Raw genomic sequence first — 16,868 nt, 5'->3', positions numbered from 1 at the left:
ACTTGTGCATTTTGAACTACTATATTTGTTTTATTGCTTAATTTAGACATGTTCCTATAAATAAAAAGCAATAATCAGAAACAATTTAACTCCATTAATTTATGTTCCTGTGGGCATGGTAGAGAAATAACTTCTCTTGAAACAGTGAAAATTCTATTTTCTTTATTTCAGTTCACTAATACCACTACATGTTTGTAATGTTTTGGAATGGTATCTTTAGACCCACTTTTTGTGTTCCAGAAAAGTTTTAAGAAACAGTTTCTTTCTTTTCTGATTCTAAAACTGCAAGAGACATCAGTTGACTAAGTAGTCCTGACAATGCATGAACTTTGCTGTGTTTGAGTCTATGTGTTAAGGCAGAGAACTAAATAAAAAACATACTCTCTTTCTTAATTTGGGCATTCTTTTACTATATTGAAAGTTTTAGGTTTCAGTGGCTGGCCTCAATAAAATGTGCATTGCTTTAGAGCAGCTCGAATAATAGTTAAAGATACAGGCTTTGGTGTCAGATAGACTTGGAATTAAATGTTTGCTGTGCCACTTTTCAGCTGTATGACTTCTTTCAAGTTATTTAATACCACCAAAAACTTTCCTCATCTGTAGAGTAGGATAACAGTAGTAATCATCTCATAAGATTAAATGAGATCATTCATATTTAGTGCTTAGGTAAGCACCTAGCTTATGGGATAATTAATAAAGGACAACTGTTATTATCAGTATTTTTTTTCCCCAAGTGTTTACTTCATTTCTAAGCTTTTAAGTAATTTTTTAAATACATATATATATTTCTACTTGATATTTTACTTCTTTGACAGTCTAACTTCTAGTAACTGCTACCTAAAATCTCTTATATGAAAATAGTTCTGCACATTAAAGTCAGCCTGTTGTGTATTTGTGTGCTAGACTTTTCTAGTTATGTTACTTAGTCTAGTAAGTTTCTTGGTTTTTCTGCAGAACCCATTTGTACAATGGGAATAAAAATAACTTCTTTCATTGTTAAGAGGATTATGTGAATTCATATTCTTAAAATCTGAAAAATAGTAGTTATAGAAGGTTTTGAGGAAAGTTTGGTTTTGACAGTGGTATCTTCATTCTCATCTGTGCCATTATAAACCCTTGTGTAGTTTGAGACACCGTTCTAAGCACTTTTTAATACTTATTTAATCCCTGTAGCAACCCTATGAGGTAGTTAGGCATAACTGTTATACAGACTGCTGCACAGAGAGGCAGAGTAACTCACCCATAGTCACACGCTAATAAGTTGTACAGCCAGGATTCAGACATAAGTGTTGCAGCTCTAAAGTCTGTGCTATTAATCAGTAATATACTGTCTCAACCCTGTTTATGCTCCATCCAGCTACTACTTTGGGGTTTATCTGGGAGTAGAGAATGGAAAAAGGAGAAATGATCTGGAGTGGTTTCTAATAGTCCTGAAGAATAGAGGCAGTATAATTACTGAGGCCAGTGGTTAATCGTCCTCTTCTCGGTTAGTTTTAGAAATACTATTGTCTCTCATTTCTCTTCTGTAAATCTTACGAGTTCATCACAGGAGTTTTTCTAGAGTATCTTAACTTCCCTGTATTATGTGACAGCATCTTAACCTCAGACTGCATATCCTTTTCCACTATGCTCCATCTGAGAACACAGTTCAGATGCCTCATGATCTTTACTAGTTTCCACGTAGTGTTGTTTCTAGCATCCTTCTATAGATGTTGGGAGTCAGTCTTCAACAATGGTGGCAGTCTTATTAAGTGACTCTATACCTCAAAGATCATTTATGCTTTGATGAATGAATTTTCCATTTTAGAAATCTTAGATTCCATTGTATATTACAGTATCTCTTCATATTAGTTACACAGACCAGTGGACCAGACTAGTTGAAGGTTGTCTGGACATTTTATTTTATGGCTTGGAAATTTTAGTGAAATGAATGAAGGAAACTTCCAGGGATAAGTCAGAAATAATTTGTGTTTAGCTTTAAAATGTGTTCATACGCTTATGTTTAAATAGAAGTTTAGTAGATCTCTAAATTGCACATCATGTTTAATTTCAGCATAATGAAAATAATTTAAACAAATATGCCATCATCATGTATCTTTGTTGAGAGCAGAGATTTTTTTCCCCCTTCTTCCTATCCTTTCACTGCTATTACCCTCTTTTTTGTTAGAGACTAGCATTATTGAGGCTGAGTTTCTTAAAAAAAAAAAAAAAAAGTTTCTGTACTGAAATTCAGTACATTTAATTATTATATAGTAAAGATACTGATCTTTTTCACTGAAGAAAAAAAATCACTCCAAAATATAATCAAATCTCCTTCTCCTCTTCCCCTTCCACCCTCCCAACATAATTTCATCAGATGGTGATACTTCTTACCAGCTCACTGCTAATGAATTAGTGCCAGCTGGAAAGGAAGAAGAGCATAGCTACCTGAGGTTAGCAATTTTTAACTTCAACACAACTTGCCCCTTCTAAAATCCAGGTTTTTGCAGAAGAAACCTACAGTAAGGGACAGAAGCATCTAAATCATATCAAATTTAGAGGTGACAAGAGGTCTGAATTAGTTACAGACTCATGAAAGTTTTCCCCAATATATGTTTATTTTTGCTAATATGTTCTGAGTGTTCGTTTTCTAGAGAGGAACTTTAGCCACTTTTTCCCCGTATTTCTAATAATAAACCTTGTTCTACATTCAGTTTATAAAGTTGACAAAGTATGTTAGTGATCTTGATGTTTTTTGTTCCGCTTGAGCCTCTGAAAACATCCCATGTCTAGTTTGATTTCAGTGTGTTTATATTCTGTAAATGTACATGGGTGACGTTTTACTATTGAACTTTGCATATTACATGCATCCATCACTTCACATAGTTGCATGAGCACTTATTAATAGGATTGGTAACAGTGTTATTATGTAAGTTCTGGGTAGTGAAAACTCCCTTATTGGCCACACTTCCAAGGATGGCACCTGAATCCAAAGAATAATAGGACTGCCCAATTCAGAGTGCTGCACATTGTTTCTGTCAGACTGGAGGCTGTCTCAATGTGTGATAATGTAAATGATAAGCAGTTTTGGTTTTTGGTGGGTTTTTTTTTTTTTTTGGTTCTATAAAAAGTCTGGTGAAAGGGTACTACCTCTTTCAAAAAACTCTTCTGAAAATTATTTTCATCCATCTGTCTATCCATTTAAAAAGTATTTTGTCCAGCTCTAGGTACTGTTGTAGATACTAGAGATCTAACAGTGGAAAAAAAAAACAACAAAACGAAAAGCCCTGCTGATAGAGCTTGTTATTCTTCTAGTAGAGGGTGATAAGTAAAATACATTATGAGTTAGGTGATCCACTCTATGGAGAAAAATATAGCAGGGTAAGGGAATACAGAGTGGAATATGACTTAAAATAGTGGTCAGTGTCTTCACTGAGAAGATGACATATAAAAGGATCTCAAAGATGATGAAGTAACAAAACATATATCCAGAGGAAGACCATTCTGGATTGGTGAGATTTAGCAGGTATGAAAATTCATAAGAATATACCGTGAATAAATTTTAGGTCCTATAATAATTTATAGTTAGTAAGAAATGATGAATTTTTTATTAGCTGTAAAAATGAGAATACAGTCTGATTTTTAGGTAACTGAATCCGGGGAAAGTCAAGAGCGCCCCCCCCCCCTTTTTTTTTTCTTCCAGTAACTGGCACCACCATGTATTTGAGTTCATTCACTCTTCCTGCCACTAACATCAATAGCCAGTCTGTATCTAGTCCAGTATATTCTACTTTGTATGTCATTTCTTTTCCCTCCTCGTAATTCCCAATGACACTAGTTAAGTTTAGGTCTTGTCATTTTTCTCCTGGATTATTATTATATCTTTTTTTTTTTTTTTTTGAGACAGAGTCTCGCTCTGTCACCTGGGCTGGAGTGCAATGGCGTGATCTTGGCTCCCTGCAACCTCTGCCTTCCGGGTTCAAGCGATTCTCACGTCTCAGTCCTGAGTTGCTGGGACTACAGGCATGCACCACCACGCCTAGCTAATTTTTGTATTTTTAGTAGACAGGGTTTCACCATGTTGGCCAGGATGGTCTTGAACTCCTGACCTCAAGTGATCTGCCTGCCTCGGCCTCCCAAAGTGCTGGGATTACAGGTGTGAGCCACTGCATCCGGCCTATTATGTCTTCTTAATCTCAAATTCATGTCTAAACTTCACTCACTTACCCCCTACCAAGCCAAACATGCTATTGCTTTGCTAAACTTTACTGCAGTTACCATCATCTTTTGTACATTGTATGAGGTAGAAAACCTTTAATTCTTTGTTTCTTCCTCTGGATTGTTTCTTCACTTTGCATATTTGTTCAGTCATCAAATTTCATTGATTGATTACAGTTTTCCAGTGCCTCTGGAATTCATTTAACTCTATTTTACTGTCATTGGTCTTTTTAGGGGCCCTCATGTCCTCCTCCTCTATTAAAAAAGCTTATTCACTAACTCATTTCTCTTCCCTTAGTCTCTTTCACCTACATAATGAAGTTTATCAGTTGCATTGATAACAATTTTTTTTTTTTTTCCAAAACAAAGTCCAAGCTCTGTGGCCTGGCATTTAGAACCTACTTTCTCCATATCTTGAACACATCGAACCCACAATTCCTATTTAATGCCTCTGTTGCTTTGTTATTTGCTCTATTCGGTATGACTCCCCTGCTGTCTTTTTTTATGTAAGAAATTTATCTGACTTGGTTTTCAAGCTCAGGTCAGACATCTGTTGTACTCTATAAACCTTCTGCCCCAACTCTCCTATATCCTCCTGTGTTCCCAATAAATAACTGATCTGGCATGTGCATTCCCATAGTATGTTTTAAAAATTTACACTACTAATTCATGAATACATTCTTATTTTAAAAAATCCAACAATGAGAGATCTATAAAGATAAAAAGTAAAAAAATGTGAACTTTGCTTTTTTAGATTCTAATCTCATTTCACTCTCCGGTTGTCCTGTATCTCTTGAGTAAATAAATACCTAGGAATAGAATTGCTGGGTCATATCACATGTCTAGTAATTTCAGTTTGGATGTTAGATATTGTATTACATTATCCATTGTCTGATTTTTGTCCTTTTCCTTTAAAGAGTATTGAAGGTTGTTTTGGGTGGCAGTTAAGCTGCTTGGAGATCTTACAGGTCTTTTGAGGCTTTTTGTATGTTTTTTAGGATGGATTTAACTGTTAAGCTAGCTTAGCCCTTCTGAAGTCCACTGAATGTCCTGGGTCTTTGACAAGGTCTCTCCATTCTGGCTAGTCAGAACTGAAATGTCTCCCAGTCCTATATGAACTGGGTAGCCAAAAACCCTAGTAGTCATTCTTTGCCTGTATTTGCGGAGTGTCACTATGTATTTGCATAGTATTCAGTAAGACTCAGGGGAAACCCCTGCAGGTTTCTAGAGCTTTTCTCTGTGTGACTCCCACATCACTGGTGCTGTACTTCACAAATAGCTGCTTCTGCTTCTCTGAACTTTAATCTTTTTCTCCTCAGCTTAACAAGGCTGCTATACTATGCTTGGGTTCTCTCACTCTACATGGTGGACAAAACCTTAAGAGGTTAGAGGGTGACTTCTCCCAGAAAACGTGTTTGTTTTCCTTCCCTCATTATGTCAGTCCTGTGCTGCCTGCTGTCTCATTTCTAAATATGGTTGGTTGATCTATTTTGTCCAGTTCTCTTGTTTCTGGGCACTGGTTTGGTACCAGGTACTCTATTAGTAGAATAATAAAATGACCATCTATGTGTCCATCAGTCAGTTTGAACAATTTTCAGTCTTTTTCCACTGGAGTATATTTAAGCACATCCAAGATATCATTATTTCATTTCATCCAGAAATACTTTTTATTATTGTAAGCATTCCAGTAAACAACGATGAATGCAAATAATGAAATAAGAGGCCTGGAGGTTTGGGAGAAGAAATAGTTCTGAGCCTTTCCAGAATTATGGTTGGAGAACTAAAGCCTCTTAGTCCCAGAATTTACATAGGACTGCCAGAACTTTCTAGATCAAGCCTTGCACATTTCAGAATCATCTCAAATGGATTCATCCTCATTTGTTGTATGCCTGCTATCTGTAAAACTGTTCACCGCTGCTGAAGATGCTAATGAATAGTTGTTTAAAGTTAATGGCAGTATAAAATAACAGATTGTCAGGTAAATATCTTGAAAAGTCATAATAGCATTTCAGGGTAAAGTGATTAGTTGTCAAGGGAATTTTTGTAGACAAGGAGACTTGAGTTCTGTACTTCGGAGAAAAGTCAGGACTTAGGTAAGTTATGTTGAAAGGAAAAACACTATAATTAATTGCGTTCTTGAAGTTTCTGTTCCCCCACACCCCAAATCTATTGGGTTATTTGCCACATTATTCTTTTCTTTAGCTGGCCCTTAAAGCATTTGATATCTCCTGCACAAAAGAATTTGCTGAAAGAAATGGCTGTTGAATTTGTGAGTCAGTTTTCTCTATCACCTGATCTAGCCCTCAAAGCATACTTGACTTGCTTTAAAAGCAGTCTTCTTTTCTTTTAAGACTTCTGTGTAGTTTTATGCTACACTTGTTGGTATTGTGGTTTGATTTTTGGTTTTTACCAATCTGTTGAGAAATTACTACCCCCCTCAATGTCCTGGGAAGTTTGACTAGTGGTTGACCCATCCCATAGAAACATTTTATTTTTTTCACGGCTCTTTAAGGGCCACTCGTTAACATGAATGCCTTATCATTCATTGGAATAGAAAACTGGGAGGCTTTACTTTTAGTTACAAAAGTTAATGTATGTAAAATACATTAATAAAACAAAACTGGCTTAGCTTCATTTTTCCTACTTTCTTGTGATATTTTTCTTAGACTTGCTATTGATACCTCAGATAAATACCCAGCAGTTTAGAGATGTGGAAAAAAATATGGCAGTTGGAATCAGAGAGGCCCAGGTTCCAGTTCAGATTCTACTTTTTCCCAAGACTTTGGAAAAGCCATTTTCTAAAGTTGCTTTCTGTGCTGTGTGTCTATAAAATGAGAAAAATGAGTGATTAGATTCTTAATAAGTTGCAACTGGTATTGTTGTCTAGGTTGCCTTTTGAATTATGTAAATATAATCTGCCTCCATTGCATATTTAAGACAATTTATATGTGTTTAGAAAAGAAGGGAATTCTAGTTCATTAACTGTGAGGTTTTAGAGTGAATTAGAATTTGAAGAATGACAAAACTTTAAGAGATTGCCAAAAAATACAGGTATACTTGTTCAAAACTAAGTCTCAGACTGAGTCATGTATCAAATGTAAGCAGTAACAGACTTGACTCCTCTGGGGAACTTTGGCAGAGTATTCATTTATACAATACTTGAAAATTCCAAGTATTTACAAAGATAGCTTCTTTAATATAGTGAGAAACTCCTTGCATCATATCCTTGAATAATGTCATAACATCGATGAGGGAAAAAAATTGATCCTTGGCCAGGGCCACTGTTAATATGGAATTTTCATATTCTCCCTATGTCTGTGTAGTACTGTAGTTTCCTCCCGCATCCCAAAGATGTACACTTTAGGTGAATCAGCGTCTGCATGGCCCCAGTCTGAGTGAGTATGGGGTATGTGTGTGAGTGCGCCCTCCAGTGGAATGACATCAGGTCCAAGGTGGGCTTCAGCTTTGGCCCCAAGCTGCTGGGATGGGCCCTGGCCACCTGCAATTCTGAACTGGAATTAGTGGGTAAATGTTTTTATTCATCTTTCTTAAATGTAAGTATAGCTTACATTTATTTCAGTGTCTTTTTTTTTCCAAAAAACTGTTTATATATTGCATATATAAATAAAATATAAAAGTAACATTTTATAAAACTTTCTGGAGAGACAAATTCCACACAAGTGGTAAGGGCAACCTAGTGTCTCTAGATTTGTTCTGTTTCATAAATTGGATTTTAACAAATCCTATGTAAATCAATTTTTGTAAATAAAATGTAATTGTTGAATTTTTCACATCTTAGATCTTTGCAATAATCTGAGATTTACAACACTTTCTGATGTCTGTTCACTCTGATTCTGAAACTAAATTGTATTATTGGATTTCATATACAGTATTAAAATTAGTGGCGATTTACCAAGATTAAAGGATATCTGAAAGTTCTCTATCTGTAAATAAGACAAATTATCTACAGAACTAGTTTTATATAGCCAGTGATGTGTAAACCTCTTGGCGTTAAGAACCACAACTTAGAATACATTAAGAAAACTTTCACACGATTGATCCGGAACTGCATTAAGAAAAAAATTCCTACTTTTTTTTTTTTTTTTCCTTTTACTGGTTTCTTGTCTCTCAGGGTCATAGTTCCCATGGGCTGTCCCCACCCCACCCCACCAAGTTTCCTTCCTTGACATTTCTGTTCTTTCCTTCACAAATTCTGCCATGGCTTGTAGGGAGACCACTTGATTAAACTAACCAATACTGAGCTGGGAATGACTGACAGTTTTTAGCTAGTTCTATAAATTTTGTTAATTTGTGTTTTTTGTTAGCCCCAGTTAATCTCAAATAGATAGAAATTTAGAACATTACTGAGGGGATTATAGTGGGATTGATCCCTTTTGCCTATCCTGTAATGTATTCGGCTGTTTCATTTCTTTTTGTTCATATGTGATTTTGTGTTTTCAAAGTAAAAAATCTGAATATTTATTTAGAGTTTACTTTGGATTAAAAATATTCAATTTATTAAAGCTTCAAAATAATAACTGTAGCTCAAACTTTTAAATTCCATCTACAAATCTTAAAAATCTATTTGTAAATCTGGCAAATTTCAACACTTTTAGAGGGGAATCTTACAAATTAAATTCTCATGTATATTAATGTATATTTATAAATATGCCTTATAAATATATAATAAATTATATATTTTGTTTCTTTTTAAAATACTTGAATTGTCTAACAAGCTTTGTACCATTTCATGAGCAGGTATTTTTGCCAAAGCATGATACATGCATTGTGTAAACACCTTCATTCTGCACAATTGCACACTAAAAACAAAGCTTGTGGAAAAATCGTTGGAACAGATCACTTAAAACTTCCTATAACTTTGAACTAGAGGAGTCACAAATAATCTTAATAAAAGTTAGAAAATAATTAAATTTTTTCTTTTCCATGCAGTTTCACTCCACAGAGCAAGACTCTGTCTCAAAAAAAAGGAATGAATTAGAAAGTGTTCCCTCTTCTTACCTATTTTTTTTTAATAACATCTTGAGAAGGATGAATGTTCATTCTTATTTAAATATTGTATAAGTCACTAATTAAGCCATCTGGTTTTGGGCTCTTCTTTATTGGGAGGTTTTTGATTATTGACTCAATTTTGTTACTTATAGGTCTATTCATATGTTTTATTTCCTCTTGAGTCAGTTGGGAAATTTGTGTGTTTCTAGGAATTTGTCCATTTAACATAGGTTATCTAACTTGTTAGCATTCAGTTGTTTACAATATTCTCTTGTAACCCATACTATTTTTTTGTATGGTCAGTAATAATATTCCCATTTTCATTTCAGACTTACAGTCTTCTTTTTCCTTAGGTTTTTCAATTGTATTGATGTTTTCAAACAACCAACTCTTGCTTTAATTGATTTTTCTCTGTTTTTCTATTCTCGATTTCATGTATAGCCACTCTAATTTTTATTACATCCATCCTTCTGCTAGCTCTTTTACTAGTTCCATAAGGTATAAAGTTAGGTTATTGATTTGAAATCTTTTTTTTTAATGGAGGCATTTTAGCTATAAATTTCCCTCTGAGGACTTCATTCACTGTATCCCATAATGTTGCATTTTTGTTTTCATTAGTTTCAGAGTATTTCCTAATTTCCCTTTTGGTTCTTCTTTGAGTCATTGATTGTTTTACAGTGTATTTTGGATTTCCACATATTTGAATTTTCTAGTTTTTCTTTTACTGATTTTTAGTTATATTCCATTTGGTTAGAGAAGATACTTTATATGCTTTCAGTCTTTTAAAATTTATTATGACTTTTTTGTGGTTTAATATCCATTCTGTCTTGGAGAATGTTCCATGTGCATTTGAGAATAATATGTATTCTGCTGTTGGGTGGCATATTCAGTATGTGTCTTAGGTCTAAGTGGTTTGTATAGTGTTATTTAAATTCTCTATTTCCTTATTTTCTGTCCAGTTCTATCCATTATTGAAAGTGGGGTATTGAAGTCTCTAACATTATTACATATCTATTTTTCCCTTCAGTTGTGTGTTCTTTCTTCATATATTAATATTTTGTGGCTCTGATGTTATATTTGTATCTATTTATAGGTGTGGTATCTTCTTGCTAGATTGACTGTTTTATCATTATAAAAATCCTTTTGTCTCTTGTGATAGTTCTTAAAGTCTTTTGTTTTTTTGTTTGTTTGTGATTTTACCACAGCCACCCTACTATTCGCATGGAATATATTTTTCCTTCCTTCCACCTTCAACTTGTTTCCTTGGATCTAAAGTAATTCTTTTGTAGACAGCTTATAAGTGGAGTCATTTGGTTTATTTGAATCCATTCTGACAATGCTTGCCTTTTAATGAATGCTTTTAATCCATTTACATTTAAAGTACTGACTGATAAAGAAGGATTTCTGCCATTTTGCTGTTTGTTTTCTATTATGTCTGTATCTTTTTTGTTCCTGGGTTCCTCCACTACTGCCTTTTTGTTGTTGTTGTTGTTGGTTTGATTTTTTGCAGTGTACCATTTTGACTCCGTTCTCATTTCCTTTTTTGTACATGTTTTAGTTACTAATGGTTACCTTGGGGTTTAAATTAATATCTTGCATGTACAACAGCCTAGTTTGAAGTAATACCAACTTAGCTTCAATAATATCTCAAAACTATGTTCCTGTACATCTCCCTCTCTCCCTTTTTATGTTGTTGTTATCACAAATTACATCTTTACACATTGTGTAACTGTTAACATAGATGTATAATTACTGTTTTATGCACTTGTCTTTTGAGTCATGTAGGAAAGAAAAGGCAGATATCTGAAACAAAAATACTGCTGGCTTTTATATTTACCTATGTAATTACTTTTATCAGTGTTCTTTATTTTCTCACATGGCTTTGAGTTATTGCTTCTTGTTTTTTCAGGCCGAAGAACTTCCTTTAGCATTTCTTGTAATTCAGGTCTACTTGTGACAAATTCTCTCAACTTTTTGTTTATCTGGAAATTCATTAATTTCTTTTTTGTTTTTGAAGGATAATTTTTCTAGATATTTCAGCACTTGAAATATGTCATCCCACTGTTTTCTGGCCTCCGTGGTTTCCTATGAAAAGTTGGCTGTCAGTCTTACTTGGGATTTCTTGTATGTGAAGAGTCAGATACATCTCTTGCTGCTTTCAAGATTCTCTTTGTTTTTTTGACAGTTTGAACATAGTGTGTCTCTGTGTGCGTCTTTTAAAATTTATCCTACTTGGAGTTTCTTAGAAGAAAGACTCTTGGCTTTCTCAGGTTTGGAAAGTTTGTAACCATGATTTCTTCATATATTCTCTTTTCTCTCTCCTTGCCTTTGGACTTCCATCATACAGACAGGAATTGGTATTTATGAGGTTGTTCCCATAAGTCTTTAAACTGGGTCTATTTTTTTTTTCATTCTTTTTTCCTGTTTCTCAGATTGCATAGTTAATAAAATCACTCATGTTGAATAGTCACAAACTGTTAATTTGTTGAGTTTTACAGGACAAAAATCTAACAATTGTCAGTTACTTGATTTTGTATACTACGTTAGTCAGCATAGGTTAAGTTACCACAGTAGAGGATTAAAAACAGAACACGTACCAAGTGTTGGCTCTTAAATCTTCTGTTCAGAAGTGACACAAATCACTTCCCCTCATATTTTATAGGCCAAAGTAAATCATGTGGCCACACCCAATTTTAAGATGGCAGGAAACGGCAGTTCTGCTGTGTGTCCAGATATGAAAAACATTAACATTTACAGTGTGTGTTCCCTTCCGTACTCCATCCCCAATCCATTCTTTAGCATTCATTCCATTATTTTGATGTGCAGACAGAGGTTACTGTGTTAGTCTCTAACTCTAATTTTCAGTTGCTTAGAGCCTTAAATATTAGAGATTGATTATCAGCTCCCTTACTTTCTTAGCTTTGTGACCAAGGGCAGAGTTCTCAATATTTGTAAGTTTCAGTTTTCTCTCTGAAAAAGTGGAGATAATTCCTGTCTCAAAAGATTACAAATGATCGGTTGAGGTGATGTGTATAGAACGTTTTGTACACTATCTCGTACATAGTAAATGCTCTATTCCTATTCTCCTGGCATTCAGTGCTCTCATAATCTGGCTTTAACTTATTCTTCTAGATTTATCTTCTATGACTCTCTTCCAGTCATCTAATGCTGTACCTTATCAAATTATAGTTGAATTCTAAGTAATAATATTTTTTATGAGAAAGTCAGAATTTTTTTGTTACTGTAATTTTTTAAAGTTTGCTCTATTTTAGTATGTTTGGAAGACAGGGTGGAAACTTTCCTGCCAGATGTATCTCTAATTTTATAATGGAAGTCATGAAGAAATTAGGATTTACTTAAATTTGCTTTAAAGTTCTTACAATACTTTAGTTGTAATAAATGAGAATATTCATATAAAGAAAAACACAGTTTCCAGTTTTAAGATAGGTAATGTGGTTTCCATTCTTTCTCTTGGTAATCACTAACAGAAAAAAAGCTGAAATAAAATGTCCATCTTTAATCAAAACTAGAGGTGTCTCCAACCCTTGAGCTAAAAATCCGAAGGGAAAGAGTAAATAACTAAGGAAGACCATCAAACTTGAGCGCTTAAGAACCTACAGGATACTGGTAAAAAGCACCTTGTTTTACCTGCAAACTCAGAAAGGCTCAGAGATTAGAAGGACTAGTACTACAGAATATAGGAGTGAGGCAGGGGCCATCAACACAGAGATTGCTTGAAAACTCTGAATAAGGATTCCTATGTTCCCACCTCACAGGAAATATACTGTCTGGTTTAACAATATGTATTATATTTAACAAAAGAGTGAGATGCTAAAGTTGTCATAGTGCCTCCTTACCCTGCTTGGCTCCAGACTTCTGTCTTTCACGCTTTGATATCCCAGGCAGGTTTGAGGGATCCTTCCTGGAGAAATGGAACCGCTGAAGAAAAACTGCTCAACAGGTACTAGTATTTGAAGACCCCAACAAAAAAGCTGGCTGACCACTACCCTGCTGAAGTCCACCAGTTGTCAGCCGGCAGACACATAGTCACCTTTTTATTGTTAACCTCTAAAGTAAAAACAGGACTAAACATTGTTAGCCATCTTAGGAAAGTTTCCAATGTAACTTAGAAACACATACCAGAAAAAAGGAACTTAAAGTAAACAGATACTTGAAGGAATGAAAACACCTCGAGGAAATAATTAACAACCTTAGACAGATTTTGGCTAATCAAACAAAGTAGGATGGTTTAAGAAAACAAGTGGAGTGGATGAGAAAATTCTCAGAATGAAAAATACAATAGTAGAAACATATTCAGTAAAAGCATTGAAAGAAACAGTTGAGGAACTTTCCCTGGGTATAGAATAAAAAAACAAGAATAAGAGAGAACAGAGAAAATTAGAGTTTAATATGAGGTTTAATATCTGACTAGGAGTTGTAGAAAGAGAACAGGGAATGGAGAAGCTTATTATTTTATTAAGGAAAAACATGTAAATTTCCTAGAGTTTAAACTAAATATATCAGTAGATTGAACAAGTGCTCAATGCAATGATAAACATTCACATACTTGTAGAAAAATTAATTATTCTGGAATTTCAGAACCCATCGGATATATAAAAAGAAGATCCTAGGTACTTCAGAGGAAAAAGAGCTAGTCTGTGAATAGGAATGTCATTGAACCCCACAGCCACACCTGAGAATCTAAAAGGACATGTACCCAATGTACTTGTCTTCCAGATTCAAAAGCTGTCAGCATCCCCCTCTCCCCATGCATGCATACTTTTTAAATATTAAAGCAACTTCCATATACTAAATCATTCAACCCTAAATGCTTCTGTTTTATCTGTAACAGGTAGACATTTTAAGGAAACCAAACCGCAATGTTATTACACCCAACAGAATTAATAGTTTATTAATTCATCAAATACTTAGTCTGTGTTCAGTTTTCCCATTTTAACTCAGAGGTGTTATTTTAGGACTTGGTCTGTTCAAATCAGGACGTATATCTTGTTTGTTTGTTTTCCCTTTTTATATATATGTATGTATATATTTTTTTATTATACTTTTAAGTTTTAGGGTACATGTGCACAACGTGCAGGTTTGTTACATATGTATACATGTGCCATGTTGGTGTGCTGCACCCATTAACTCGTCATTTACATTAGGTATATCTCCTAATACTATCCCTCCCCCCTCCCCCCCACCCCACAACAGGACCCGATGTGTGATGTTCCCTTTCCTGTGTCCAAGTGTTCTCATTGTTCAGTTCCCACCTGTGAGTGAGAACATGCAGTGTTTGGGTTTTTGTCCTTGCGATAGTTTGCTGAGAATGATGGTTTCCAGCTTCATCCATGTCCCTACAAAGGGCATGAACTCATCGTTTTTTATGGCTGCATAGTTTCCATGGTGTATATGTGCCACATTTTCTTAATCCAGTCTATCATTGTTGAACATTTGGGTTGGTTCCAAGTCTTTGCTATTGTGAATAGTGCCACAATAAACATACGTGTGCATGTGTCTTGATAGCAGCATGATTAATAATCCTTTGGGTATATACCCAGTAATGGGATGGCTGGGTCAAATGGTATTTCTAGTTCTAGATCCCTGAGGAATTGCCACACTGTCTTCCACAATGGTTGAACTAGTTTACAGTCCCACCAACAGTGTAAAAGTGTTCCTATTTCTTCATATCCTCTCCAGCACCTGTTGATTCCTGACTTTTTAATGATCGCCATTCTAACCAGTGTGAGATGATATCTCATTGTGGTTTTGATTTGCATTTCTCTGATGGCCATTGATGATGAGCATTTTTTCATGTGTGTGTTAAAGAGCTGCACAGCAAAAGAAACTACCATCAGAGTGAACAGGCAACCTACAGAATGGGAGAAAATTTTTGCAATCTACTCATCTGACAAAGGATTAATATCCAGCATCTACAAAAGACTCAAACAAATTTACAAGAAAAAAACAACCCCATCAAAAAGTGGGCTGAAGGATATGAACAGACACTTCTCAAAAGAAGACATATGTCTTTTTCAGTTTCCACTAAAAGGAGTCTACCTCTGTGTTGTTTTCTGTCTTAAGCTTTCTAGCCCTATTTGAATTTTAACTTCTGTGTATATATTACTTTGGAAAATAAAATTTAACTTTAAAACCAGATAAAGACATCTCAGTAAATCATCACAGACTGTGTGTTCAGAAATTTAACTGTGACTCCTATAAACTAATTACTTTCATGTCCTTTTTACAAGCTGTCACATCAGACATGTTAGTTGAACATGAACCTGTATGGTTAAACATTAGCTAGTTTAGTCATTTAGACTTAGAAGGAATTAAGTACTCCAGTTCATAGTAGTAGCAGAATAGAATGGTAATAAATCACCACAAAACTTTTATAAGAAAAATAGTCTGTAACTAAAAAATAAGCAACAATAAGCAAGAAAGAAAACTAAAAAAATGAGCATCAAAATATATTTCACAAAGCCAGGAACTTTGAAAGCTATTGGACTTGTTTGCCTGTTTGTGCATATTTTAATAGTATTGACAAATTAATTTATAGGACTGTACTTGACTGGAAAGGGAGAGATGACATCAGCAGGCTAATTGTTGCCACAAGTGATAGCTGACGGTGAGAGACAGATAACTGTTAAATTCCAACACAGGCACTGAAGAAGATACTGGTCTACTATGCTGTGTGAAGATAAAGAATACAAAACAGCTTGTAGTCCTTTAAAGGGTAGTGTGTGACAGTTCAGTTAAGTTGGCATTGACCCAGCACTCTACTGCAGCTATTTAATGCCAGGGATTTAAAATTTTAGATATTTTGCTATTTATTACTAAATAACTTGTGAAACATCTCCTAATTGCACCCTTGAATTTCACCGTAATTCTGATACATACCCAAAGAATAGGAATCAAGGATAAGGTGTGGAGTAAGTAAAGATGAAGCTACACGATTTGGATCACTGGGACAGGTACTATATAGAATGATACTTTTTTTTCCATAGTTGCCCACCTTAGAAAGGGCCCTCAGTAATTTTAAACAAAATGCCTGTTGGTTCTCTTTAGAGTTGGTTCACTTTTATTTCAAGTGGGTTTTTTTCTCAGATTCTCTGCTCTTCTCCTTCCCACCCTCCTAACACAAATTACATTGGTCAAACATTTATTTCCAATTGATAAGTAGATACTGTCTGCTATAATAGAATTTAAGTCTGTTTTTCATTTGAGAATCTGAAGGATGAATACCTGATTTGTAAGTTTGATTTTATTTTCTTTATTTGAATGGATGTGTATTAGCCACAGAACGGTGGCAAATTCAGTATCTTTCTTTAACTCTATGCTGTTTCTTTTAGAGGAAGTCCACAAATGAAGGGGACACCCCATTTCAAGGAAGAACAGTGTGCTCCAGCATTAAATTTAGAGATGAGGAAAATACTGGATTTACAAGCACCCATCATGAGGTACAGCACTTTGGTTAAATTTGACATTGTGTGATGACAGTAGACAATGTAGTTCGTAAATCCCATGACCAACAGGAAAGTTAGTTTAATTTCTTTTAATTCAAGATAACTTCTTAGTTCTGGAAATGCTTGATTAACCCTTTAAGACATTGGAAGTTTTACAGATGGCACATTATGCTTAAATTATTATAATAAAGCTCA

At 34.7% G+C, this 16,868-nt stretch overlaps 1 protein-coding gene across 4 annotated transcripts in view; it reads left to right on the top strand.

Annotated features, from left to right (window-relative positions):
• Window positions 1–16,868, top strand: part of RIC1 (RIC1 homolog, RAB6A GEF complex partner 1) — a 169,615-nt gene that overhangs the window by 65,913 nt on the left and 86,834 nt on the right. For all 4 annotated transcript variants that reach the window (XM_058431380.1, XM_032138760.2, XM_058431381.1 and 1 more), the window contains exon 4: window positions 16,560–16,667. In XM_058431380.1, coding sequence (XP_058287363.1) covers window positions 16,560–16,667 — 108 coding nt within the window. The remainder of the gene's footprint in view (window positions 1–16,559; window positions 16,668–16,868) is intronic.

This window comes from Hylobates moloch, unplaced genomic scaffold (assembly GCF_009828535.3).
Source record: "Hylobates moloch isolate HMO894 unplaced genomic scaffold, HMol_V3 SCAFFOLD_19, whole genome shotgun sequence".
NCBI lineage: Eukaryota > Metazoa > Chordata > Mammalia > Primates > Hylobatidae > Hylobates > Hylobates moloch.
This window is presented reverse-complemented; position numbering and strand designations above follow the sequence as displayed.